The sequence below is a fragment of the Phalacrocorax aristotelis genome, chromosome 17, assembly GCF_949628215.1.
Source record: "Phalacrocorax aristotelis chromosome 17, bGulAri2.1, whole genome shotgun sequence".
In the NCBI taxonomy this organism is placed as follows: Eukaryota; Metazoa; Chordata; class Aves; order Suliformes; family Phalacrocoracidae; genus Phalacrocorax; species Phalacrocorax aristotelis.
Window position 1 is genome coordinate 8853962 of NC_134292.1, and position 27617 is coordinate 8881578.

The window sequence follows — 27617 nt, forward strand, 5'->3', positions numbered from 1 at the left end:
TAGTACTACAACACTATTTACCCCTCGTTGTGCATCTAAAGTAGTTTTTATCTGGTGTTTGACTGCCAGGGCAGGAGGCACAGCTCTGGGTGTGCAAATGAAGGTAACTCGAAGCAAGCACGAGGCTCAGACTTTCTCAGCCGCCGCCGGGCAGCGTGGCCAGCACAGACCCGCTCTCAATACCCTCGTTGTTCTCCCAGCAGAAACAGGCTGGAAAACTATTAATTATGAACCAGAGCTGGCACGCTCCCTTCACAGCAACGGCGAGGAAGGAAAAGATACCCCAGCCCGCTCTGCTGGCTTGGGTCTGCCCTGGCAGGAGAGATGCCGTGAGAGCAGTGGGTGGCACCAGCGACTTAGCAAGCACCTTGGGGGCTTGGGGGGATTTGCTTGCTTTCCTTTTGCTGACAACCAATTTCTTTGAAAAGTTTTGCCTTTTTTTTTTTTTTTTTTCCTTTTGAAAGAGGAAAGATTAAAAAAAAAAAAAAGGAAGCTTCAGTTTGTTTGTTTGTCACACAGACAAGAGCAGGCACTGAGTTTCGGTAACTTCCCCCGTGAAGTCAGGGCTGTAACGGCTTAGTGCTCATACTTACCCCACGGGAGGGCTTGACTTTACTCTATAAACCTGAACTCAGTGCGAAGAAACCCAAGGCCAGCAGAAATCTCATGCTCAGGCTTTGATCCGACCGTAAGCATTTCATCACTGTTTCAAAGACCGCTAAGGCATCCAAAGCCAGCTCCCGGGGGGAGACGAAGCAGCCAGGGCATCGCTTTGCACTTCAGCCAGCACCCCTGCGTGCTGCCGGAGAGCGGGACGGGCCTCAAGGTATCCTCTGATTCTGAGCCAGGGCAATGGCACTTGTTGGAAAAAGCGACAGCGGAGGCAGCCGGCCGTGGCCGGGGGGACCCCGCCGGGCAGCGGGGTGCCAGCACGTCCTCGCAGAAACACGGTCCCCAGCAGCCGTGCCACAGACACCTTGCCTGCATCAGCCCATCGCTCCCGGCAACTATTTTTATATATAGTTCATTATTTTCTTCCTGCCCACACTGTCACGGCCAGTTCTGTGAAAACTTGGTGTTTACGTACGTTTTCGCCGTTAAAAACGCACGGGGAAAACCAAAATGACTGAAATGCCTCGCAGGTCACCATTCGAACTAAACTACCCGGCCATGACTCCAGCCAAGGCGAGCCCTGCTTTTGCGGTGTACGAAAGCCCGATGACCTGCATCCCACGAGAAGCTTGTAAGGGAAAGGCGAGCAGGCGGCAAGTGCAGCTCCGACCCCGCAGCCAGCACAGCCCCAGCACTCCCCTGCTCCAGCCTCCTCGCTACAAACCACCCAGCTCTTTGCCGAGCTTTCAGCGCCTCGTCCCTCCCCAGCCGTCAGCCCAGCAGCTCATATCCCTGATTACTTGCTCTTTTGCCTCATCTTTCTCTGCAGGAACCACAAAACTTCACAGCGCAGCAACTAAAATATTAAAGCAATAAATATTCGTATATTTATATAAATCTTCACATAAACATTTTGGTCACAACTTGCATTGATTTCCCCCTCCCCGCCCCCCTTCTTGCTTCACTCAGACAATATTGATGGGATGATATTTTCATGCATTACAGGAATGCTTTTTCCTCTCAGAAGGAAACGGATGAAGAAAGTCGGCCCCAGCCGCGAGCGTGCCGACAGCCATGCCGAGAGCACAGACTTCCTCCAAAGGCTGAAGAAGGACAATTTCATGTGATTTCATCATAATTTTAATCTTATTTCCTTGATTTTGGGACAGATTCAGAGCAGCCAGTGAAGCTTGCTGGAAGACGCTCTCCGTGAGGTTGCTCATGGGTACCTGGGTGCGCGGCAGTGCCTGACTGAAATCCATCTGAACGTTTCTACAATGCCATTACTGAAAAGCTCTATTTTTCACCGTGAGTGGGGCTGATGACTACTGTAAACCACAGCTCCTCTCCCAGCCCCTCGAAGCACGCCTGCCAGCACCCGGGTGTTCCAAAGGAAGACTTGCAGACGACAAGTACCCGAGTCATTAATCCCAGTTTACGCTGGAAATCTTACTTATAAGCCTTGGTTTTGGGTCTTCTGCAAGACGGGTGCAGGTTGCACAAAGACAAGGCTTTAGGACACCCACAAGGCCTGTGTTGCTGAAAATCACAAAAATAAATGGCGCTACCCACCCCGCCCATCGCCGCTGCCCTGCGGGACGGGGGGAGCTCCACCGGGGAGCTTCGTCCTTACACGCAGACGCGAGGCAAGGCGTACATCACGGCAGTAAGGGCAGCACTGCAGACGAGCTCCCATCAGATCCACCTTCAGACCAAAAAGTAGAAATGAGAGCAAAGCACGACCACTGCTATAGCGGGGCGAGCCCGGGCGCCGCGTTTCTAGCACATAGGGAGGCACACAAATTTAATTTATCAGGGTCAGCTCTTCTTTGCTCAGGGAATAGCTAGCAGGAGGGGACAAAAACACTGATTCTACATTAATTTTAAGGCTGTTCAAAAAGTTACTGCTCCACACTCCCGTGCATCCGTACGCAGCACGTGCAGCTCTTTGCTCACTGCTACGCTTCAGCGGCTCTTCTGTCTTCATCGGCTGGGGTCCTAACACTGCTAACCGGGATTTAATTTGCTCTTGCTAATATTTTATCCGTGTTATTAGGTCATGTTTCCCTTTCCACTTGAAAGGCATCTTCCGCTTATTGGCAGCAGTGAAATTAATAGAGAAATCATTAGAAAGCATAAGGCTAGAGCTGTGCAAATCACACACCACAGAAGATTATTTCCAAACAATAAAATTAATTGGTGTCATCAGCCACTAGCAGAAACGCAGAGAGAGTTCGCATTAAAAAACATAGAGGATTATTGACAGCCCGTGCCTCCTCATACATAAAACATTTGATGGCATAATTTTATTTTATTATTTTCTATGCATGAAGGCTTTCCCGCATGGAGCTGCGGAGAGTTGAACCAGACAGCAGGACGCATCTGGGACAGCGATACCACAGCAATACTCTGGCTCTCGCCCACGCAACGTAGCTACAAATCATCCGAAGACCTGGTGGATTTGAGTGCATGGCTTGAGGCAGCATGAACCACACTGATTTTCAGAGGACAAGCGCTCAAAATCTTCTGCAAGTCAAGCCCTACAAAGATGGGCTGTCGGGACCCAAAATTACCAGTTCCTTTTTGACGCCTGGGACATAAGGACTTGCCTGTTGCAGGCACTTCCAGGGAGCAAATCCGACAGCAAACCACGCAGTCCTGGCACCCGGACTCTGAAGCAAACACCCTCCTCATCCTCCAAGGTTCAGGTTTGGGTTCACAGCATCTTCCTGAGCTCTCCCATCACACCAGGGTCTGGCCCCTTAGAATCATTAAGGTTGGAAAAGACCTCTAGGATCATTGAGTCCAACCACCAATCCAACACCCCCACGTCTCCTAAACCATGCCCTGAAGTGCCACGTCTACATGTCTTTTAAATACCTCCAGGGACGGTGACTCCATCACCTCTCCGGGCAGCCCGTGCCAGTGCCTGACCACTCTTGCAGTAAAAGTGACCCATGGAAGCTGTGGTGACCCTTCGAAGCCACGCAACCAAGAGCAGAGGATTTTGGGCCTGGCTATAGTATTTTCCCCCCCAATATTAAAAAATGGCTGCAAAACAGTAAAACCCATACACTTGAGAGAGGCAGGTACAGTCATCATCCAAGCAAAGCAGAGCAAATACTATAGCGGTGCCATTGCCAGGATGGTAAGAAAAAAAAGAGAGAACGATTAATTCCAAGTCTCAAGAAGGCATGCATGAATTTGTTTTGTTTCAGAAGAAAAAGAATAAATAGTAGCCTCAAGTCAGGATAATATTTATTCACATGCTTCACTTTGAAGTTCAGCTCCTGTTGACTTCACGTGGCGTGTGCACACGCTAAACCTCCTTGAGAAGAGAGCTTTCTGAAACTGGAGCCCTGAGCAAGGAAAGAAAGAAAGGAAAATGTTCAAACCCAGGTATTAACGAAGCAACATAGGCCTCGGCACCAGGGGAATTATCACTGTCCCTCCAAAATACAAAGGAGAATCTGAACAGTTTTATTATTGCACCTCCCCCAGATGGTGCAGACCTGTAGAGCAATTCTCTCTGCTCAGGGAACTGGGTTTCATGGCAGGAAAAGCAAAACAAGAAGGAGAGCCTAGTTAATCTCCAAGATAAACCCCTCTTCACTTGGTTCCTGCCATAAGGAGGGATTTCTCTGTACTGCCATTTCACCCTGACAGCATTTGGATGCATTTCCACACTTGTGTGAATACCTGGAGAGCTTTAGGCAGGGAAACGGGCAGGAGCAGAGGCACATCAACAGGCAGAAACATGCTGGCGCTGGTGGCAATGCATCCACACACAGAGCAGAGCCTCGAAAAGCACCATTACGTCCAACATCCCCACGGCAAACTCCTTCCCAGCCCCACATAGTAGCTGCCTTACTAAGGCATGAGCTTGTCTCCAAGACATGTCTGTTTTCTTAAATGACTCTGGATATCTTCCTTCTTCATGCATGTGCCTTGAGCAGAAACCACCAGCCCTGGGCTGGGTGATGGGGCGGCAGCTTTCTGCACCCAGCCTCAGCACTTGAACCCCAATCTCAGGTCAGGCTCCAAATGGCACGTGGTAAAAATCTTTACGCGTTTTGCAAACATTTCCGCGCAGGTTTGCTCAAACATGCCAAGGAGCAGAAAAGCAAACAGCTCTGCCTTCTCCAAACAGAAGCACCACGAGGGTCATGCTGCAAAGAGCCACCAGCTCCTTCCTGCCCCCCCTGCAAAGCAGGGACTACTTTCTTTTCCAAAATACTAAGCGCACCACAGATTATCACTAGTAACAAAATCCCTCTTCCACTTCACCTGCAGTATTGCCTAGAATGCAAAGACACGGGAAAAGGAAGCTTCCCTCTCCATATCTCGCGTCTCTTATCTCTCTCCATCTCCCTGTCTGGCGCTACTAAACACGTGACTAAACCAGGAAGCTGAATTACACCCTGATACCCTTCCTTAATGAACACTACTGGGTAATGTCTCTTATCTGACCTTTCTTTTAGCTGGGTCACTCATATTTATAGTCATGCTTCATTTTTCTTTAAGTGTGCCCTTGTTATGGCATTTATTCGTTTATGTTTCAGCAGAGAGTAGGGTAAAAATGGATTTAATGGAGCTAGAAATAGAATGGAGCGAAACCACAAAAATCTGAAGATCTGCTTGTCCTTCAGACAGCTTACAGGAACAGGAACTTGCTGCGACTAATTTTCATTGATCGCTACCTCCTTACAAGCCTTTCTGTGGCAAGAGAGAGCTGGAGAAGCATCTGGGAGGAGCAGAGTGCCTGAATTTAAACGGTTTTTTGGCCATTTTACACCCCTGTTAACACCCAGTGCAAACAGAAGCGCCTGCTGCAGATCGTGGTGTGCTGAATTACAACGCCACAGAACCCAACAGCTCCCGGGACCAGCACAGCAAACCCCTGCTTTCAAAAAGCTTTCTCCAGCCGCGCCGCCTGCACCTCTCATTGCCTGCTTCCAGGGCTTTTGGCACTTCCCTTTCCCTGCATTTTGAAGGCCTCTGCCACTGTGAAAACAAGAAGCCCAAAGCCGAGCATCCCTGGCCACAGACCACCCATCCCTGGTGTGTCCCCAGCCAGTTTCTCCTCAGACTAGTCGAGGGCAGGTCGTCTTCACCTTCCCTTGCTTTTCAAGTTCTTCCCCTATCAGGGTTAAAACCAATTAGCTGACAAAATGTGTGATAAGGTGGTGAACCTTCAGGCTCTACTGCTCCTCTGAAGGATAACTGCTCTTCTGTGAGCCATTGACCAAGAAGAGGCACATCAGAAGAATCCAGTGAGTGTGCCAAGGGCTCCTGCGAGGGGCAATTAAACCTTTTTACGTGCCAGAAAACAGCTGTAGAGGTGGGAGAGGCTTCTCATAGCCCTGGCGAGCCCCAGCGCATCTGCAGAGGGGAGCTGGGCAGCACAGCCCGAGGCTGGCGCACATCCCTGCCGGGTCCCCTACCAGGGAGCTTAGGGGTCTGGGCTGCCACACACCACGGCTCTGTCCTCTCCACTGCCCAGCCCGGCCACCGGTCCCGGTCCCACACAGGAGCTGACAGCTACGCCAGCGGCCGCTGCGATGAGTTTTGGTTCCCCACTGGTTTAGCTCCTCTGACAAAGTCACCTGGGACCCTGCCAAATGCCTCTGCAGCCCATAGTCTATCCTGCAGGGAGGATTCCTAGGAGGTTTTGTGATGAAGGAGGAGACTTCCTGGTAGCCAAAACCACCAGCGCTTCAAGCCAGCCCAGTCCTTGGGTCCTTTGCTGCGGAAAGCACGACCCACAGGCAGCCCCGGGGAAAACTGCCTCTCCGACCCATTCCTGCTCCCCCTCCCCAACCCGTTCCTGCTCCCCCTCTCCAGGACCTGCTGGTCCAGCTCCCACGCTACAAACAAAGGGGCAAGGGAAACCCAGACAGAAGCAACCTGTAATTTCACAGCGTGACTCTGCTGCGTGGAGCTACTGCAAACGCTCTGGAATCAGGAGATGGTCCAAAGCTGCCCAGCCTCTAACGTTATGAAGAAAACCTCCTCTTTAGCATTTTTCTTAAAGCCTCAGTCCCAGGAACCTTGCAATTACTTGCTAACTGAGCTTTCAGTTTTATTTTTCAAGTTTTTAGCCCCTCGCAACTGCAGAAAAAGCTCGAAGCATTACTCAAGTGCTCGCTACTCAGTTAAAAAAAAAAAAAAGGCCTCTAGAAACAACCCTATAGTGTTGCTGGTTTTAAAAGAAATACCCCACTTTGAGCGCACATAAGCCGTACGCCCTGAACTCTCTGCAACGTCAGCAGCTGCCTGCACGGGCACAAGGGTCTGCCGCAAGCCCTTGCGCCCAGCCGGGGAGCAGAAGGTCCAGGCAGAGCCAGCAAGCGCCTTCCCCCAGGGACAGCTACGGTGGGAAAGCAAAGGGCATGACCACACGCGGGCAAAGCACCGCCACAAACATCCCTGTTCCAAGCCGGGTTCAGAGCTCAACGTCCCCAAAAATCCCCAGCCCCACAACCCTCCTGCAGGCCCTTCCCTGAGCTACACGCTGAGCTTCTGCTCTCAGAGCCTTTCACCCACAGCCATCCCCTGGCTGTCCCAGTTTACCCAGTAAACTTCAAAGGTCGCACCGCACACTGAGACAGACCGTGGTCTGCAAGGCCAAAAGGCCACCCCAAAAAAATTACGTCTGGCAGCTCATCAGGAGAAACAGCACTGTGAAAACACACACCAGCAGGACCCCGGCAGGCAAGCGTTCACCCTTCATCCTCCCCCAGTCCCTCATTTTTTTCCCTTTTTCATATTCCATTGACATTTACGATCTCCAACCAACGTGCTAACTAGCGTGTCCCGGTTTGCCCGGCAAGGGCGGAGGCGAAGTTTTGATCGGAGGACAGGCTGAATGTGGCCTTTGCTAATGGCGAGACTGCAGCGAGGGGAAATTTCATCAATACAGAAATGGAATTTGCCAAGAGGCATTTTAAGAGTCGATTCTTCACACTCCAGTAATTCGAACAATATTATGAAAAAAGGCGAGGTGGTGGGCAGGAGGCAGCGCACTCACAGGGACTTGGCTGACGCAGGAAACTGGCTGAGCAAACAGAGTCAAGTGAGGCCTCGAGGCAAGAGTCCTTCACATGGTTCCCCGCAGGTTGGATTTAAACCAAAAGTTTATCCACTTCCCAACTGTAGATTTTTTTTAAGCAGGCGTGTTTTTAAACAAAATTTCATATTTGGACCAATAGGGGCTAATGACCCTGGCCCAAACAGGGTCCTGCTACAGACTCTCCTAGTGACTCATAAATCTCTGTGCATGATCTAAGACATCATAAAAGTCTAATCCCATTGAGCACTCCGTCCCAAAAATCAGGTTCCCACAGAGGAGCTGTCATCTAGGTCAACAAAAATCAGAACACCCCAAACTGTTGCATTAGCTGAAAATGCTTAAAATAAGCTTCCCATCCAGCATCTCCTATAATGGGATCAAACATCCCAGCTGAAAAGTGAAACAAAATCCGAACAGACCTACATGCTGGTGGATCCATCCCTAACACCTCCTTGGCCACCGGAGCAGCCTCTCCGGGGAACGGGTGGACTCTACTCGCTGCTGCTCTCCAGAGCCCCCCGTTGGTGTGCCCATGTGCAGAGCCCTCACAGCCAGCTTCTCCCTGTTATTTCCAGGAGCCAGAAAATTCTTTTATTTATTTTTAAATTAATTTGCTGTGCAAATCTAGCTTGTGCAAAGACAGCCTCAGAGCAGAACTGACGCGTGGGGCTCAAGATAGACCGAAGCTGTACAATGGTCATTCATATCTGCTGAAAGTGGGACTCAGCCAGTTCAGTTCACATCTGCAACAAGCTGTGATCTCAGCTCTGCTTCTGGAGCACAGAGGTCCTTTTGATAAATCTCTGTGTGCGGGGACTAAAGCACTACTTCCGCATGAAAGAGATATATTAATTATTTTTTTTTTTAATAATCTTCACAGTCCACTGGCTTGGAAGACCGAGTTTCTCTTTCCCATGAGGGAGGTGCTGCACCCCATCAGGCTCAGGTATACCGCTGGGTACAGGTACACCGCAGGTACATTGCTGCTCCAGAGCCTGCTGTCCTGCACCCCAGTTCTCCAAGCATGGCTTTTAAATTAGTCCTCCAGCACCGTCTCGGTTGCTTTGTCTTTCACATGTGCCCAGAGGAGACCAGGGTGCTACAGGAACACCCTCGATATCACACCCAGCACTTGCACGTAAAATCCTCCCCAGGGTTCCCAGCCCTGTTATTAGTGCACGCTCATGGTGCCGACACAGAAAGGTCTGTGTATGGGAGATGGTCTTTGTAGAGTTTTCTCAAGAAGAAAAACGAGCAAAGCTTTTCTTTGTCAAAGCTCCACTTTTGCATCTGTCCTCTCCAGATATATGCATATTTTAAGTCCGAGAGAGAGCGAAGAGCACACCTGTACAAGAGCCATTACTCTGTGTAGAAGTGACATCCATTGCATCCTCAACTGCAGAGTGCAAATACCTCCACAGCTGCCTCCCTACTTGTATCAGTAATTAACTGTCTTCAATGAGGTGACTATTAAAGGATGTGGGATGGCAGCAGGTCAGGGCAGGGGACTGCTGGGTCTGTCGCTGCTCCACGGACGCTGTTCTGCGGGGCCTGGACAAACTGCCGCTTCTCGGACCACAAATACCAATTCTTCACAAAATCCATATGTTGTATAAATTGCCCTCACTCCTCACTCCTCCATCATATTCAGGCTTCAGCCTGTGGCAGAGCAACTGGCCATCACACTGCAGCTTTGAGACCTTTCATGTGCTTCAAGTCAGATAGATGCTCCAGAGCTGCCCGAAGTCAGGGTCACCTTGAAGGTGGCAAATGGAAGAGGTGGTGAGCTGGAAATAAGCTCTCCCACGTGGCAGGAGCAGTGGAGAAGGTGCTTTTCATCAGTAGCTGGCATCAACATTAATGCAAAAAGATGAAGCTTTGCTTTAGGATTGGGATGGGAACCACCACCATCCCAAGCCCCAGAAGAACACGCAAACTGCTGGCTCCGATTTATGTGTTACTTCCAACTCATTTGCACATTGCTCCTTCCCCTGAAGTATTAACCACCTTTTTCGAAACTTAAGTAACAGGCTGTGAAATCCCCACCATCTGTTAGCCAGGGAGAAATCTCCACCACAGCTAAATCAGTCTCTCCCACACAAGTCTTCCTCATTAGTAGGAACGACTGCAAACATTTGCTAAGTCCACGCTGGCTCAAAAATTCCTGGAATTACTCACAACAGGCCTGAAATAGGAAACCTTGACAAATGCAACTAAGTGTAGTGTGTCCACATCGTTAGCTTTACTCAGAGTGCATTAAGACTGCTTTCTTGCTACCATGATTATGCTTTAATACGCAATTAGTAGGAAGAGAATAATGTCGAAGAGGAGAACATCTCACATGCAGACCATTACGACCGAGAGCGTAAATGAGCTAGCTCCAGCATCACCCTCGGAGGCTCGTTAGCGGGAGCAGCAAGGCTCCGAGGACGAGCGAGCGTTGCTGTCCCGCTGCAGGAACGGCAAGGGGCTGCACAGCCACGCTTGCCGCAGTCACCCCACCTCCCCATCTGCACCAGGTTTGGAGCCAGGCAAGGAAAGGTCTGCAAGAGTTGGAAAATACAAAGGTATCTTTCCCCAAGAGAAACGCTCATGTTTTTCCAAAGGGAAATTGATCCTTAAGGTAATTACACAACCCTTACGGATGGTTTTCAGATGTCTTGGTCATCCCGGCCCAACCTGTCATCTTTAGGGAGATGCTTTTTAAAACCTATTCCGAGCATATTGTTCCCTACCAGCACTGCAGCTGCAGTCCAGCCCTCCGATGCCGTGTTACCGCCTGGCTCCCGGCCTGCTGCACCCAGCACAGCCCCTGCACCCAGACAGACAGACCGACCGACCTCACGCCCTGCAGCTCCGGGATAGTCCTCACCACATTTCCCAGCCCTTTCTCTCCCTTGTTTGTGCGCACACCAACACCCAGCCCGCAGTGGGCAGGTGGGAGGAATCCTGAATGTACAGGGAGTTTCTGAAGGAATATTTCATTTCTGAAGGAAAAGGAAAAGAAAAACACCCTATCTGGAAGCCCTCCAAGAACAAACAAGCAGCCCATTCTGACAGCCAGTGGAACAAAACAGTCTGAGATGCTTCCCCCCCCTCTTTAACTTTCCCTCACGAAGAAGCGTGGGAGGGAGGTGGGAAGCCTCCCCGTGGATGCTGGGCGAGGATAGCCCTGGTTTCTAAAGCTGTCCCTGCAGGCGGACAGGACCTGCTGGTCACAGCCTCAGCAACCTGAACTCTCTCCAAACACAGGACACTCAGAAGAGACCGAGACTGGGCGAGAGATGGGGGTGCGAACAGCAAACCTCGCCGAAACCACGCTCTGCTGAGACACGGAGGTTTCAACTCTTTTTTGTGTGTGTGTATTGTTATTTGCTGTGAAATATTAACATTTCTTTTCCAAAAGGTGACTGTCCAAATGCCAAGTACCGACCTAGCAGGGGCACGGCGGGGCGCAAGGCTCGCCCACCAAAGCCCATCTCCCTGCGAGCACCCCAGTCCTGGCCCCTCTCTTGGGATGCGCTGGGGAAGGGGCACGGGGCACCCAGGCTCCTCTCGGCATCGGGATGGTTGCGTCCAGGTGCGATATTTCAACAGGCTAACTTGTACCAGCTCTCCTCTGCCCCAAGGGGAGTCACAATTTCCTAATGAAGCACACACACACCCCCCCCTTTTCTTTCTGGTTCGTGCAGAAGATGCTGCGCAGAATGACCCTGAGTACTGGGCTTTGTGGAGTTTGGCCGTGCCAGTATTTTCAGGCTGTTTCATTTTTTGCCCTTTCTGCTAAACCATGGTTACACCCACATGTTAATCTGTTTCAAGAAATGTTAATTATTATTTGCAACCAAAGCGTTTGACCTTGGGACAGTATCATCATCATACGCTGCAGTTCCAAGAGGCTGAGAAATCTGCAGAAGATTTTAATGAAGAAATACAAAAAGCTCGTTATAACGTAAAAAAATTCCTTTTACTCCAAGACTCGCTTAAGTGATATTACCTGGGATGTACTCCCTTCCTTTCCCAAAGCACACGCACACTGAACAGTTAAGCTCAAGCGACGGCAGCTGCACTAATTGAGCACCAAGACATACAAAGGCTGACTCTGCCTGTTGACATCTTTCAGTCACGATGATGCTGACTCTATCATTAAGTCTCAAGCGTCCAATGACATAATAAAGGAATAACATCTTGACGGGTTCAAATGAAACCAGGCATTTTTCAAACAATATGCAAAAACTGTTGGGTTACTCGAAAGAGACAGGCTGCTTCCCCCTCCCCTTTTTGGAGACACGAACTGGTAAGTGTTTTACCAATCACAGGGTTTTTCAAGGGGAAAAAAAAAAATCCTTTTCTCCCCAGTTTTGTCTAAAACTATCACAAGGAGATCTCACACAAATCAAGAAGGTAAAGGAAAATCAATTTCATACACATTAAGTACATGCATTTACCCATGTCCTGATCGATACCTTGGACTCCTTGCACATTAAACCCCTTCCATCACTATTTAAGGCCCAACAGCAGAATTCTCCCATCCAGACTATGGGAGTTACGAAAGATCCTGCCCATACTTGTCTGATCTGAAACATAATACCCCTTAACGTGACCCCTTGGAAAAATACTAGGGAAAGCAGCCAAGGAGGAGGAAGGAGAAAAAAAAAAAAATACCACCAAAGCTTCCCAGAATGAACATTTCTGGCTCTTTCTTTCAGTTCCACTAAAAAGCTGCACATCTAGAAACAGACCAGATTTGTAAGTAGGGGAGAGAGGAAGGGGGGGGGGGGGGGAAAAGCACGGAGAATGTGCCACAGCACAGCTAAAAGCTTCTGCTGCACTAAATACCGAAGGGACACCAGCGCTGGTGCCCAGCTCCTGCTCGAGCCCAGGAGCCGACTGCCGGGACACTGCGTTTTCATCTGCTCCGTTTGGACACTGGGGTCGCGAGCCCAGGGATGGTGCAAGCCTCTCAACCCCACGCGCATGCGCCGAAGACCTTCCAGCACCCCTACTCCACGCTCCCAAAAATCAGAGCAGCTTTGCAAACGGCAGTAACTCCCACCACGGTGTTTACTCGTGCTGGTCCTGGCCTGCTCAGCGACGCACAAAGTCCTTGGCAAGGAGCCGAGCTTCTCCCCGGGAAAGGCTCCCTGCTACGGCAGCTTGGTGAAAGCCCCAAGGGGTGCCCAGCTGACAGAGCTGAACATCACCGGGCTGGGGAAGCCCGGGAGCGGGTCCGATGCTGCAAAGCGTTTCTTGGCGGAGAACCCAGCCTCGATAACCAGAGACCTCGGGCGAGTGTGGGTGTTGCATGGCTGAAAGCAGACATCTCACCAGCGCTAAGCTGGAAGCAGAAAAAGCTGGCTGTAAGCAGAGACTCCCCTGCCGCAGCACCGGTGGGGGCCCAGCGTGCCCCCTCTCATTTCGGCCGGCGGGACGCCAGGGCCACAGCTTGGTGGTTCAGCTTCCACCTACCAGCCGTTTCACAGAGGGCCTTGCTTCAGGATGCAGCGAAAGGCCAACTGCATTTTATCAGCAACTTGTTGCCCATGCACGATTTAAGGCTGTGGTGCTGTTACCAGCCCTCTGCAGACCACAAAATACGCCAGCACGGCCCTTTCGACATTAACTGGGGCAGGCAGGATTCACAATCCACTAGATAGTTCAGGGCAATAGTCAGAGCACGGAGAAATTTCCAGCATTTGGAACCTAAAAATGTACATTACCAGAGGTGTGGCAGCACCTACCACATCCCTCGTGGCAAACACGGCCCGGGTAACAGCCCTGCGCACGGCGCGGCGCTACACAGCAGAAAGCACTGTCTGCTACACGCTTGACTAGCCGCAGAAATCTGTAATTCATTTGCCCTGTGTTTTAGGGAAGTTCAGCGTCAGGGTTTCCTGTGCTTGCTTTTAGTGTTCTGGCTGCAAACATCTGGACACGCTGCACCTGCTAATGCAGCCCCCCCACCCACCGAACCGCAGCTGATGTCCTCACGGTGCCTGGGAGCAGGACGGGAGGAGGGTCCCTGCATCACCCCACATCTGACAGCATCACCGGAGACCAACCCGCACCACGGGAGGCTCGGTACGTGTGGAGCGGAGGACAAGCAGTCCCCAGGCTCAAATGAGCCCTCAAGCTGGCGAGGTCGGGGGGAACAAAACACACCCACCCAACCCACGCTCTTCCAGCCTGCTTTTGCCATTTGTAGCGCCCATCCCAATAGCCAAGCCTCCAGTACAATACCAGCAAGGACATTTAAAACACAGCTTGCCATACACCGGCTGAGCTAATGCCAGCAACACGCCAGCCAGCACGGAAGGGACCAAACATCACCCGCAGCTCCTGCGGGCGAAAGGGGAGTTAATCATCAACTGGTGAGGTCCCTGCACAGACACGCCTCGAGCTGCCACGGCAGGGCTGCCTTCCCCACGCTCTCATACGCTTCCCGGAGCTGGGGCTTCTCCCTCGGGCAAAGACTGCAGCACCCAAGGGCTCTGGGGCAAAACCCTGCAGGCAGCATTGAAGCCACACGTGAATTTTCAGCTTGTTGGTGAAGCGCTTTGGTCACTCCTGAGAAGTACAGCAGCGGTCCGTAAAGCACAATATCGCCCTGCAGAAGCCACCCCGGAGCGGCTGCGCTGCGCTGCTCCGGCACACGGAGGGCAGAGCAAGGGGGAGTGTGGGCTCAGGGCGTACCCACAGCTCCTTCGGTGGGGACAACGGCACGGCAAGCGCCGGGCACGCAAAGGGTTAAGCGTGTTCCTGGTCTCTTGCATGCAGTCACACAGATCTCTCTTTGCAGGCCAGTTGCTCTACTGCTTTCTCCGAAATTAAAGAAAAAAAAAAAATACACACGCCCTTCTTTTGGAGAATTCTTCTCACTTCCCGCCCCACCCGCCGCACACGCACTGGGCCAGTTACACAGCAATTAGAAACGTTTGCATCTGCGATAGGATCCCTTTCTTGACACGCATCCAACCACCACGTAGCAGCCATCTGAGTAACTGGCACAGAGGAGCACGACAAGGGAAGGTCTGTCCGGCTGCCCGCTCCTCTGGGGGATTTGTAAATAAACAGGAGGCGAGGCACGGCGGGGCCGCGGGTGGGACGCCGTGCGCGGCTGCCTGCCGCCCTGGCAGCTCCTCTCCGCTCCCGACCGCTACCGCTTCATGCGCTCTGCACCGCTTTTCATTTGGTTTGGGCTACACGAGGTCAGCAACCCCCCCCCAAAAGGTCAAGAACGGGAGAGGGAGAGCTGCTCCCACCGCCAGCGGCTCAGCTTTGTTACGGCACCAAAATGCAGCTGTTTATCTGAAAACCTTGCTATTTCCACCTACCTGTGAATCTCATGTAAATCTCCCCCTTTCTCCCCTTTACACGCACAAACTATGTTAAAAAGGCACCCTTTAAAGTTCCGCTGCAGGGGTGTTGACTTGTATGTGAAGTTAGAGATGGTGGAGGGAGGGGAATTCTGAGCAGAGAAACAAAGAGAAACACAAACCACCAACTCTCAGTTATTAATCCCTTAAATAATTCTGACAACGCTCCCCACCCTCCTATCTGAAACCAAGCAGGAAATTCAGTTTTCTGACTCTCTGGCAAGGCGGGGGGGGGGTGTGAGAGTGGGACGGGGGGACGACGGCGGTCGAGCCCCTTCCGCAGCTCTCCCAGCACCGACAGCCAGCGAGGTGGGACCTCTCCTTTTGCAGATACTCCGACCACAGGGTGCTGGTGATGAAGCTGGGGACGAACCTGCAAGAGCATCCAGTGAGGACAGCTGGGATCCCCCAGGACTTTCCAAGAGCGCTCCACGCCGGCTCATTCGCAGGAGGAAGGGGACGCCTTTACACCAACAATGATTCTGAAAGCGCAGACGGTTTACAGAGGGCACCCATCGCTTCAACTCTGACGGTACCAGGACATCCCCGCTTCAGCAGCTCCCCTGTCCTCTCCCACCACGGAGGCAGCCCTTGCTGCAGCCGCCGGAGCGTGCCATGCTCAGGGCCACCCTCCCCACAACGTGTGTCTCCTCCCCGGTGCTTCAGACGTTCAAGACAAGCCACGTCCGAGTCCTCCGCCAGCCGCGCACGAGGCGCACGTGCCAGCGAACCTCGGTGGGTTCAATTGAGAGGGAGGATTGATCCAGACCCCGCTCAAGCTGCAGGTCTCACCAACCTCTGGCCAAAACCAACAGAGTGAAAAACACTATTTTAATCTCAGTATCGGTATCTCCTCATTTTTCATCGGACCCCTGAGTCGCTTCCCTTTTTCATTTTTAGAATGGCATCATTTTGTATCCGTGGGTCAGGGTAGGAAAGACCCCTATCTTGCAAAAAAGCTCTTTTCAAACACTGCGGGGACTTCAAAAGAAAGTCAGGACAATTAAATACACGTCAGGAGAGCAGAGAGGAGCGGGAGGCTAATAAATGGCACGCTCCACAGGTTTATGAATATTTGAACTATATTTCTCAAAAAAAAATAGTACATTACTGCAAGTTACTGAAAATGAGTAACTCCCTTTAATGAACCTTGCTACCATCATGCTGACTAATAGAGCGATAAAGAGTTTAATCCATATTTACGTACATTTTATCTCATTATAGTTGCTGCCAATAAATTAGCAAGTCCAATAAGAGTTACATTTTATACCATCACTGCTATTAAATGCACAAGAAGTACTGCGCAACATCACGCCGTACATGAGCACGGGGTTTTTATTTCTTTTTCAGGAGACGGGCTGCACCAGCGAAGACCGCGCAGCACCCCTGCAAAGACCCCAGCGCTCGCTCCTGCAAGGTCAGACCCCAGTTAGGGACCAGGCAATATTAACAGGGGTTTTCTTCCGCGGAGCGCTGCATGCTGTCCTCCTCCTGCATCCTGCGGCGGAGAGGCAGCCACAGAAAGACACTTCTGCAGAATGCATTAGTGATAGCTTTTGAACCATTTTAAAGGGGTAAGATTTAAAAAAAAATTAAAAAACCCCTAAAAATAGAAATATTAAGAGCCAACTTGTAGAAAACAATATAACAACATAGTTTTTTAGGGTGTCTTAAAGGGGCAGAGCTAGAAATACAGGTGGCCAGCGTCTGGGGTCACTTTTGGAAACCTCTGTCATGAAACACAGCATGTCCCCGCCACGGCGGGATTGCTAAACAACTGGACATCGGGGAAAAAACTGGCCGTGAGCAATCTGAACTGGCCTTTTGACTCCCTTGGGTAACTGGGAAAGACTGCAACTGAGATTACAAGAAACGTGACGCATCTATTTGGCAAAAGCCTGCACTTGCCAATTACCCGACATCCCATGAAGGCAGAAATGGAGCTCCACAGGGATTTCGGCTGGAGAAGCCCACATGGTTCACGATCCCATTTCACCAGCTGTTACCCTGGTGACAGTAAGGAAGCAGGAACTTCCCAAGCTTAACGCTTAAGAAGTAGCAAAACCAGGGATAAAAACCCACATTCCTGGACTCGAGCAGCCCCTGACCACACTTGCTCCTTTGGAAGAGGCTCCAGTGATCCTACGGCAGCTCCTCCTTGCTGAAGCCCTGGCTCAGAAGCCAAAGGGAGCAATGGAAAACTCTCTCAGAATAACAGCTGGTCAAGGCAAGACTGAGGGGTCTGATTTTTCCTACTCTTCGAAAGCACTAGTGTTTTTCTTACACCAGAAACCCTGAAGGACCCTGCCGATTCCAAAGGACAATTCCTTTACGCATAGGTTGGCACCAGTTAAACACAAGCTCCTGTCTTTCTGCTCGGTGATTACACCGCAGCAAACCCAAATGCTACGAGTAATTGCTGTCTCACCAGCCTTCTGGTTTGGAGGAAAGAAATAACTACTGAAGTGGCATCCAGAAAGGAAACACCCAACGCCACTCCACCAAGGTTTCTATGTAATTAAATGGTTGACTGTTACTGTGCTCGCTTCCGAAAAGTCTCCTACACGGCACGTCTCGTAACCAAAAAACGCTATCGATCTAAGCACCAAATAGCTGCAGGAAGAATTTTTTGTGCGTGAAGTCTGCGTTTGGCCAGTGGGAACGTGGATTAGGGACTCAAATCGCCGTGACTCAAAACGGAAAGGCGCTTTGGTCAACGGCAGATTTTTCCTTGTTTATTTGCTTTGCCACTGTTGAACACAGATCTGAGGATAATGTGGGAATGAAAGGTGGTAAAGACAATGGGAATGTTTTGACAGGCTTCCAGAGGGATTTAGGGTGGTGCAGACCTGAACAGCTGATATCCCTACCAAACTGATAAAAAACTGCACTGGGAAAAAGATCAGCAGGATTTTTGTGTAGAGAATCTATGCCTCCCAAATCACGTAAGATTGCATATAAGGTTGTTTGAGGATGACGATGTACATGAAAACAAGCAAGATCCAGGCAGTTTCCCATATGTTTGTGACAAGTTTCTTTTCCAAAGTCTCCTAAGAAACTCAGTTGTGATGAGGTAAGAGGGAATGGCAAATCGTCTCCCCTTCCCAAGTGACAAACCTGAATGTCCCCCAAAAAAGTGAACAGGAGGAGGAAGGAACAGCTGTTCCCTAACCAGACCAAAAAGGAAACCAAACTGTGTTCAGCTGACAGGCTCCAGCACTGTTTAAACGCCAGGCTCTATTAACAGGCGATTTAAAACAGCACAAAGCAAGAGACAACGTAACGATAAAGCAGCATTTTAATTAGCAGTGGTTCTTTCCCCAGCCCTAAAGGTTCCTTCTGTGCATTCATATCCCCAGAACAACAAAAGCCTTCTTGTATTCCGTAAATCAAAAAACTCATAAAACAAGCCCCTGCAATTGCACATTCCAGATAATGGTCCAGAAATAAATTAGGCAATAAATATCAAATAATATATCCCCATCAGCAGTAAAAATCTACTCTTTGGATAATCAGAAGAGAAGATGCCTTCCAGCAGCTTATGCCTGGTACCTCAAAATAGGTGAAACAGCAGAGAGCTTTAATAAATCTTTTAACACCTTTTCCACAGAAGAATAGAGCAATTGTCCTGCGTAAGAGCTTCCCTGAGCCCAGTATCCGTCAGAGTAACAGCACAGCCCTGATGCTGTTCATGTCAAAAGCGAGGGTATCAGAACAACAGCCACTTGTCAAAATCATGTAGGATTTTCCTCCCTTGCAGCTGGGTCTCATTCAGCGTTCGGTGCCATCCGTCAATTACAGCAAAACACAAAAACATGCTCTCTCCTCTCCCTTCCAGGTGACACACGGCACAAACACAGCCAGCACCCAGGAGCTGCTCGAAGGAAAAAAAACTTCCAAACACCCTTTTTGGAAACACTCAGGGGACTAATTCCACCCTGGCACGAAACTTCCCGGACCCCCGCCCCCCCCCGAAATTCGGTGGCCACACTGCAAAACCAACGGCCGTTTTGGTAAAGCTGTTTTGCTCGCAGCCGTGCGGAGGCAGCAGCTGGGGAAGGAGGACTGCGCCGGGTCTGCACCCTGTGCAGGGTCTGCACCCGCTCGGGGGCAAAACCAGAGGTGCTTGCGGACGAAGGGTCCTTGCCACAGGGTTTGTACAAACCTGGGTCCGGGCTCGTAGTGATTTGTAGCACTGCTATAGGGAAACGTGCTGCTGGGGATGCAGGGCTCAATCCCCCAGGCTGGTTTATGCAGAGCAGGGATGATGCTTTAAAACCAGTTCTAACCTGCCGTGCTTACAGGGAGCTCACGTGCAAGGAGGTTGGTGCGGCTTTGCCCCAGTCACCCAGCGCGGCAGCTGGAAGAGGACCCAGGGCCCTGACCCCAGCGCAGCACCCAGTCCCCAGGGCTGCAAGCCTCTCCCAACTGCTCTTACGAACACATAGATAAAATCTGGTGATTCCCCCCCCCCCCCCAAAAAAAAAAGACATTTTTCATGGACTTTAGAGACTGATCCCAGAGGCTTTGTAATCTAAAGCACAAAGCTTGAAGGCTCGATGCCCCTTCACTAAGGACACAGCAGAACCAACCCCTAGATACACAGGCTACCACGAGCACAGGGAACAGATGCCCAGTGCATGGGTTAAGGGTGCAGAAGCTGCTCAGAAAGGCAGAAGGGCTTTGTATTTTCACCCAAAACCTGCAGCACAAGTCCGGAGAACTGCCCGGTGCCAGCAGTGCCGGAACCATCACTTCCCAACAGCTCAGGAGTAATTCTTACCTTTCCAAAATCGCGTACATCAAAGAGGTCAAAGGGATCAAACAGATCGCTGTTTCTTAACCCAAATTTGTCGTGACACACTTTTAGGAAGGTTCGGATGTTCTTCAAACAGAGAAACTGGGGGAAGCAGAGAGAGAGAGAAAAAAGTGAGCAAGACAGGCACAAATCTTAACTGAGATTTACTGAATTAAATTCACATGTGAGACAAGTTAGCAGGAACACAGAAACTTGCACTGCAAAGCCACGGATTAGTTTATTTGTTGCTACTGAAGATACCAGACCCCGGGTGCCCTGTGAGGACTCCTGTGTTCTCAGCTGCGCACCAGAAACAAACGCCCTTTTGAAAAACAAGCTTCACATAAGGTAACATTGCAGAAGGGCTGGAAAACTTCAGCCAGGATGTTTCCCTTTCAAGGCTGAAGCCAAATATAAGTTACAGCTGATGTTCTACAGAAGCCCAGTGTTGGACTTTTAACCATTTCCAGCACGCTCCCGTTTGGTTCCCCCGAGCGAAGGGACACCCGTTACATCCCTTGCTGTACGTGCTGCTGTACATCTGGACATGCGCGCGGATACACACATCCCAAACAAAAGATTAGGACACTGAAAACAACGTGGGTTTTTTTGCTTTGGGGCCTGAAGCGATTGACAACTTACTCAAGTCCCGTTTGCTCCCGTACCCTCGCACCTCCCCGATGCTGCGGGCATCACACGCGTTAGCAGAGCCATGAAACGTCAGCCAGCCGCATACGGCCCGTTCCCAGCCGCCAGTCCTGAGGCTCAGCCACGGCAGCTGCGCCTGGCCCAGCTCCGACCCCGTTCCCAACACCAGGGCAATCCCTGGGACTGTTTCCACAAAGCTTTGCTCATCTTTAATCTTAGCCCATTTGAAAAGGCAGAAATCTCACCCCTCTAGGGACCACCCTCGGTTATTGAGAGAGCTCAACTGGCAGAGCAACATTATGTTTCTCTTTCAAGAGGATCCTGTCTTTGGCTATAGAAATAATTGGTCATTTGTTCTCGAGCAAATTGGGGATTTTTGAAGTCTGGGGACTCCAGCCGGTCTCACTCCAACAATGATGCCTGGCAGCTCAGGGACTGCGATGAGAAGAACAAAAATATGCTTCATTTTCGTGGCTGCATCACCTACATCCTCCATCAGGATGGACTGACTCTGCTGAGCAAGCCAATTAATTTCACTTCTTTCTGCATCCTCGTGCTATTCCACAAAACACCTTCAATTTATTGCTGTATTTTTAAACATCTTTTTTTTTTTCAGCCAATTCCTCACAAATATGTAACAAACATGTTAGAATTCTAAGTAAATCGACCCATTAAAGGGGTGAATCATCCCCACGTGATAAACAGGCGCGGGATGCAAGCTGCCTTTGGGTGGGCTTGGTCAGCGTGGTTTTGTCACGTGGCACTATCTCCGCTCCCCGAGTTGCCATCAAACCAACACGCTCCCTGCGAACTTCACTGAGAGTTCAAAGCAAAATAAAATAGCTTAATTTTCTTTCAGTTGAAAGACTCAAAGTAGAGTCTTTGGGGCAACTCCGTCGCAACGCCACAGACACGCCGCGACGCAGCTTGTTATCATCGCATTTGGGGTTACATGCGAGGTTTGCGGCGATGGAGTAGCAAGGCCACCTCGTTAACAACAGGCTGATTCACCTACACAAAGGAAGAAATAACATTTTACCCCATCCCAGCCCCCTCTACACGCAGCCACCGAGCGACAGCAGAGCTCCCCCAGCACAGGACATCCCCATCACATCAGAGCCTTCTCATTAGACAAGCAAGTGCCGGAAACAGAAAATGAAAACAGTTCTGTTTTTCTAGGGCATTCCTCTCTCTCACATAAATGCTGCGGTAAATATAATCCAAAAACCCTCTCAGTCTAGACAGCATTGCTTCTCACCGACACAGATTTAGTAACTTTATCTTCTGGGTCTCTGCAAGATTTTACACCCTGGGCAAACCGGCTGCTTGCAGCAGGGGTATATTTTCCTGTTGCACTGCAGTCTCATTGATTTCAAATTCCTAGCACGTGTTTATTTTAAATCCTTTTAAGCCTCCGGTTTTGAAAGTTAATAACACAGGTTATAGCCATAATTACACAGAGCAAGAGCCAAGCTTCCTCTGCAAAACTGGCCCTTCCATGCTGTTCGCTCCCCACCTCCTGCTCGTCCCAAGGCTGGGGCAGCAACCGAGGCCGAAGGGCTCAGGAAAGATGGACATTCACAGTGCTGACGTTCAGCCAAGGAAAGACACTCAACGGGTGTGAAAGCCTGAACCCTCTGCATGACGCATTTGTGGTTCAAATTCCTGAAAAGCTCCTCGTTCACGCTACCTGGTTTATGAAGGGTCGCAGAGAAATCACACATCCAAGCAAGTGGACGCCTCGTCCCGACAGCATTTCTAACTGGGAGCAAGCCCTGGCTCCACCACGGCTTTAGATTGGGCTGAGCTACCCCAATCTCAGCTTGGCCCCGGTGAGAAAGGACAAGACCAACCACGCCGTTCAACATCAGCTGCATCCAACTGCCTTTGCTCATCCAGTTCAAATCTGGGAGCCGTCACGCCGCCGGCTGCTAAACGAGCACGAGGCGCCCGCCGCAGTGCCACTGTCCCTCCCGCAGCTCCAGGTGACGTCTGCAAAAAGCCACCAGGCGCTGCCACCACGCAGCCAGCCGCTGAGTGCGGGCAGAGGACAAGCATCAGGGAAGAATCCGATAATCTATTTAAAGAGTTGCTGAAAAGGCCCGATGTAAAACGCAACGAACCAAGGCGGCGGCACCACAGTCCCGCTCCGCCAGCGAGGAGCTGGAAGCGGAGCGAGGCCACCACGTTGCCCACAAGTAAAGCCACCGCTTGGGATGAAAACTGTAGGTAGATTTTAGCCCCACTCCTCATACACAAGAAGTCAGGGTGGGTACAACCCACGCGCGGTGTTAGCGGCACAATTTGCTCCTGCACAATTTCTCTCTCCCCAGTTTGCAAAATATCTCGTGCTTTTGCTCACAGGCGTTTCAAGGTTGGTTTGCCGTTGATGGAAGATCATGAATTGTTGGCTTAATAGTGTTACTCAATGGCCACACATTAAAATTAGCTACAATTGAATATGAGCTGCGCCGAGGCTGTTTTATTTACTAGTCAATCACACCTTTGGACAAGTAAACACTCCACAGGAGGAAGAGAAAGAGAGAAAGAAATCAATGTTCTCCATGGGGCTCATTTACCACCTGCCAGCCCCAAAATCAATGGTGTCATTTATAACGCCTCGAGCGAGACCAGCGCTGAACCAGGCTCCTGCGATCTCCTTCGGTGCAAGGGCCAGCGGAAGCCCAAGCACCACACATCCCGAGTCCTGCCGTCGCCCTCCTCCGCACCCAAAACGACATCAGTACCCACCAGCCACCGCTTCTATGGATAAACACTGCCAGCAACCAGGATGATCAGTTCTGGAACTAGACCCCAGAGATCACAGCATCTCCCACCGTACCGCCATCCAGGCTCCAAAAGCAGCCATGGCACAAGTCCTCGGCGTGGGGAGAGCTGCGAAGTGCATCCGAGGTGCTTTGGAGAGGGCAGTTAAAGCCAGAGCGAAGGGACAAGGATGGCACCCTACCACAGGGAGCAAGAAACACATCCTATAAAATAAAATACTGTGAAGCCTGCCAACAGACAAGATAAATATGTGATCGGTTCTGACCCAATCCTCTGAGGGTCGCAAGGAGCCCGTGGTGACAGCCGGGCTCTGGCCGTCGGCACGGCAGAAGGGCCCTGCCACCTGCACTCACTGAGTTTCAGAACAGCTTATCTTATTTTTAAACACTCTGCAATGCTGTAAGGTGAATAAACTGCTCTGCGCCACCGCCCGTCCTGCCCCAGCCCAGCAGAAACCGGCTTCGCAAAGCTGGGGGGGGCAGCTGCGATTTCGGGAGCACCGCCTGTGCCTCTGCCCAGGCAGGACCACAGCTACCCTGGTGCGCGCAGGGTGGCGAGCAGCCCCCAGCACCTGGGACACGCAGGAAACTCCTCAGCGGCTTCTGGGACGTTCTTTTTTAAAGAGGGTTTTTGTTATATTATGTGTGTTCTTGAATTCAGTAAGTTTAGACACTCCTTGGATGATCACCGTGCATGTAAAGGGTATTGCTGCCAAGTTTTCAATGCAACTCATAAATTCGTCCTGCAAACTTATAAATACCTTGGAGAAGCTTTCAGTGGAGACGGAGAAAGGGACAGTTTGGTACTTGGGATAACTCCACTTTGCACAGGGACACCGGGAGCTTAGCAGGGACATGCCCAGCCACCCCAAGGCTCTGCTCCCGCACCCCCGGGCAGGAAGGGCAGGTCGGATGTTTCTGCAGTTGGAAACTCCAGCTCCAGGGGCGGGAGGGGAGCCCGTGGGAGGGTGCACAGCAGCTCAGCACCACGCTCATCTTCACGCCCCCGTTTTAGTTACCACCGCCGCTCCCTGCGGTCCCCGTATGACTGCGCGCCCACAGCACCTGCGCTGACTAGACAGCGGCCATTTCCAATGCAAATTTGTCAGAAAAAGAGCCAACTCCTCAAGCACGTTAGGGTCAGGCTGGAAACCGTCCCCCAGCCTCGGCAGGGATGCTCGCAGGCTGGAAAGCCGCGCGCGTTCCTGCCTCCCACCAGCGCGGCTTTGCTAAGGGGAGGTGGCCAAGAGGCAGGGGAAGAGCCGGCAAGTGCAGCAGCGTTTGCTTAACAGCCAAACTGCCGGAGGTGGGATCTTTAGGACATCCATGAGCATGGGAGCAGTCCCCGGCCTCTGCATTTGGGGTGGCACAAGGGAGGGAGGTGCAAGGCTTGGGAGGCTCCAAGCGACTTTTAATAATGCGATAAAACATAGGGAAAGGAAGCAAAGGGGGCAGCCGGTTTCTCTTGCAGGGCAGGCTCATGCACCAGCTCACAGCTTTTCAGAAGGGGCATTTTGGAGAGGCAGCAACTGCCAGCAGCTGGGGTTAGCGCTCCGAGGAGGAGCGGGGCTGCCCACAATAGCACCGGGCAGGCTGCCACGCGCGGAACCACGGCCAAAGCCGTGGGCTCGAAACGGGCCCTGCAGCATGCAAGGAATGCTGCAGCTTTGCCGTTTGAGATAACCCATTGATGAATGACGAAAGCAACTTTCTTTAGCGCTTCCTGACCGTGATGTCAGATTTCCTCTTATCTCACTGCCGGCACAGCTCAAAAGCACCAGGGGAAAAGTAAGTCCCCAACAGGGAGCTGCGAGCATCTGCTTATCACAGCCTTTGCAAACAGGGAAGGGAGGGTCTCTCATTGACAAAACACATGATTTGCAACTATCAGTGGGGAAATGGGTATCCTATGGCTTAAACCTCTCAAGAAAACCAAAGGACGCACCTCCGAGTTGTGCCGAGTTTCCCCTGCACTAATCTGACATTGCAAAGGAGCATCAAAGCTCCCTTTGCTTGCTCCAAAGTCAAGAGCGGAGAGAAAGTCCAAGAGCATCCAAGTACCCAGCAGGAGCCACAGGGCTGCAGCCAACATAACTCTGCATTTTAAACTGTGCGAATCACAGCCTTTATCCGATCTGTCCAAACGTGTCTGCCCAATCCAGCTCGCCTCCACATCAAGGTGTTACCGGGACAGCTTCGGGAGCAGTAATAAGAGTTAAAAGCACAAGTGGAGCTTGTATCACCCTCCACCACCAACACCAAATCTTCCGTGGCTTTGTTCCTTCTCACGCTTCCCCCGCTGTCTCTGGTGGAAAGAAGCAGCCGCAGAAATGATACAAAATATCTCTGCAGGAAATTTCCCTTCCCATTCACATTGGGATTCAAGTCGCAGCTCATCAATTACTTTAGATGGACAGATTAAATTTCGGGTTGTTGGACAGCAGATTTATCTATTGAGAAGTGCAGAATGAAATTATTTCTCAAACAATTTAGTGCTATTATTTCCCCCATTTCAAAGACATTCCTATCACAGAGCGCTCACAGGCTGGGCAAATTCCACTTAGCAAGGCTGATTAATGAGCTCAAAACGCTGATGAGCGCTGACCTCCCCAGAGCTTCTCCTGCTCCTCACATCCACCCCCCAAGCAAGGACTAGCCCTCGGGGAGTACCTGAGAGAGAGCAACCATTTATTTCAGCACCCTCCTCCTTAGTGGGAGGACCAGGAGGAAAGCAAACCTGCAGCGAGCAAAGGTCCTTTCCAGCAAGAAGCATCAGCCAGAGCTCAGAGGGCTGCAAGCCTCCTGCAGAAGCTCACCAGGAGCCTCTGCCTTGCCCAGTAGAAGCACAACACGGAGCCAGGCAGCTGGGAGGCTCTCCGGCAGCAAGCCCAGCACCGCAGCGCGCCGGGGCAGGCTGCCGAGCCCTGCTCTGGTTCCTGCTTGTCCTCACACCTTTGCTCATCATCGCTCTCGCACGGGTCAAGAGATAAAGAGCTCCCAGTTACCTTACAGGAGCCTCCCATCGTGATGTATGGGCTCCAAAGCAAAGAGGTATCTCAGATGACATTAAGCTCATGAACTGGAAGGTGGAATATACATAAAATAGTAAAAACAATCTAAAAAAGCCAAATCACTACAAGGGGAAGCTCTGGAGCCATCTATTAAATACACTGAAGTCACGAGCCTCAGCCCCAGCGGCGGAGGAACGGCTCTCAGCAGCGCTCATCAGAGCGGGCACAAACATTAACCAGAGCTCCTGGATTTCATACAAGACATGAAGTACTGAAACAAGGCAAGGACCGGAGGCAAACACCTCCGAGGTGGCAGATGTTCAGAGGATGTGGGAAGAGCAAGAGATAGAGGACAGGGTCAAACGATTACATCCAAATTAGCCAGAGATGCAGAAGAGATGCTCAGTGACACACTGAAGTACATACTGAAGATGTATAGAAATCAACTGCATCTGTGCTTTCTCTGCTTGCAGGAGGAGCCCGCACGAGAGCAGCAGCATTGCATCCCCTGCCCCGGGGGCTGCTGTCACCCCACCAAGCAGCGCTGCACGGGCTAAGCCCAGCACTGCCAGAGCTCAGCCTATTTTATCCTAGGGAAGTTTTGCTGACCCCAAACTGCACCCAAGGACCGCCAGGCTCGTTTCCTCCATTACGTATGCTCCTTCAGAGAAAGAAATGGAAAAGAAAAACAGAAAGTCCTGAAGGGTGGCTAAAACCCCCATCAGGCAGCTGAGGAGTCCAAGATGATAACGCAGGGCTGGAGGAGGGGACAAGGATCAAGTAACATCCCCCAGTTTGGAGAAGGGAAAAGAAATCACAGGAAAGCCCCGACCCTGGCGTCCTCTCGACAGCAGCTATGACCCCCTCAGAGCTTAAAAACACGAGCTGAGCCCTCCCCGGTGGCACGGTGGGAGAGATTCGTTAAAGCCTGTGCAACGAGCCGGCAGACCCCACATCGCGTGGCGGGCGGCCCCGCCGGGAGCACTTGGCTCGGCAGAGCACGGCCGCTCGGCGTCTGTCCGTCCCGGCATCTGTCCTGCCGTCGGAGGGTCACCCAGCGGCATGCAGGGGCTTTAAATGAGCGGAAGGAAGCTGCAACTTCCCATAGAAAACGGCGGAGCTGCAGCCGATGACAGTACTTCCCTCCTTTGTGGAGCCCTCCGAGGGCTGCGAACGTAGGGCTCTGCTGAGAAAGCAGGAGTCGTTAAGGTAAGGGCTTTAACTGCGATGCCTGGAAGCATTTTATCAGAGATGCTTACAGGGTCTGACACGGACTGCTGGCACACCTAAGGTCTGGACAGCCCAGACCTTTTG

General features: G+C 51.2%; 1 protein-coding gene across 3 annotated transcripts in view; it reads right to left on the bottom strand.

The window, feature by feature from the left end:
• The window catches only part of VAV2 (vav guanine nucleotide exchange factor 2), a 153280-nt gene that overhangs the window by 98739 nt on the left and 26924 nt on the right, over positions 1 to 27617 (bottom strand). For 2 of the 3 annotated variants that reach the window (XM_075111913.1, XM_075111915.1), the window contains exon 2: positions 19844 to 19960. In XM_075111913.1, the coding sequence (XP_074968014.1) occupies positions 19844 to 19960 (117 nt within the window). Of the gene's footprint in view, positions 1 to 13924; positions 13952 to 19843; positions 19961 to 27617 lie in introns of those variants that run through there. The other variant, XM_075111914.1, reaches the window with a different exon arrangement.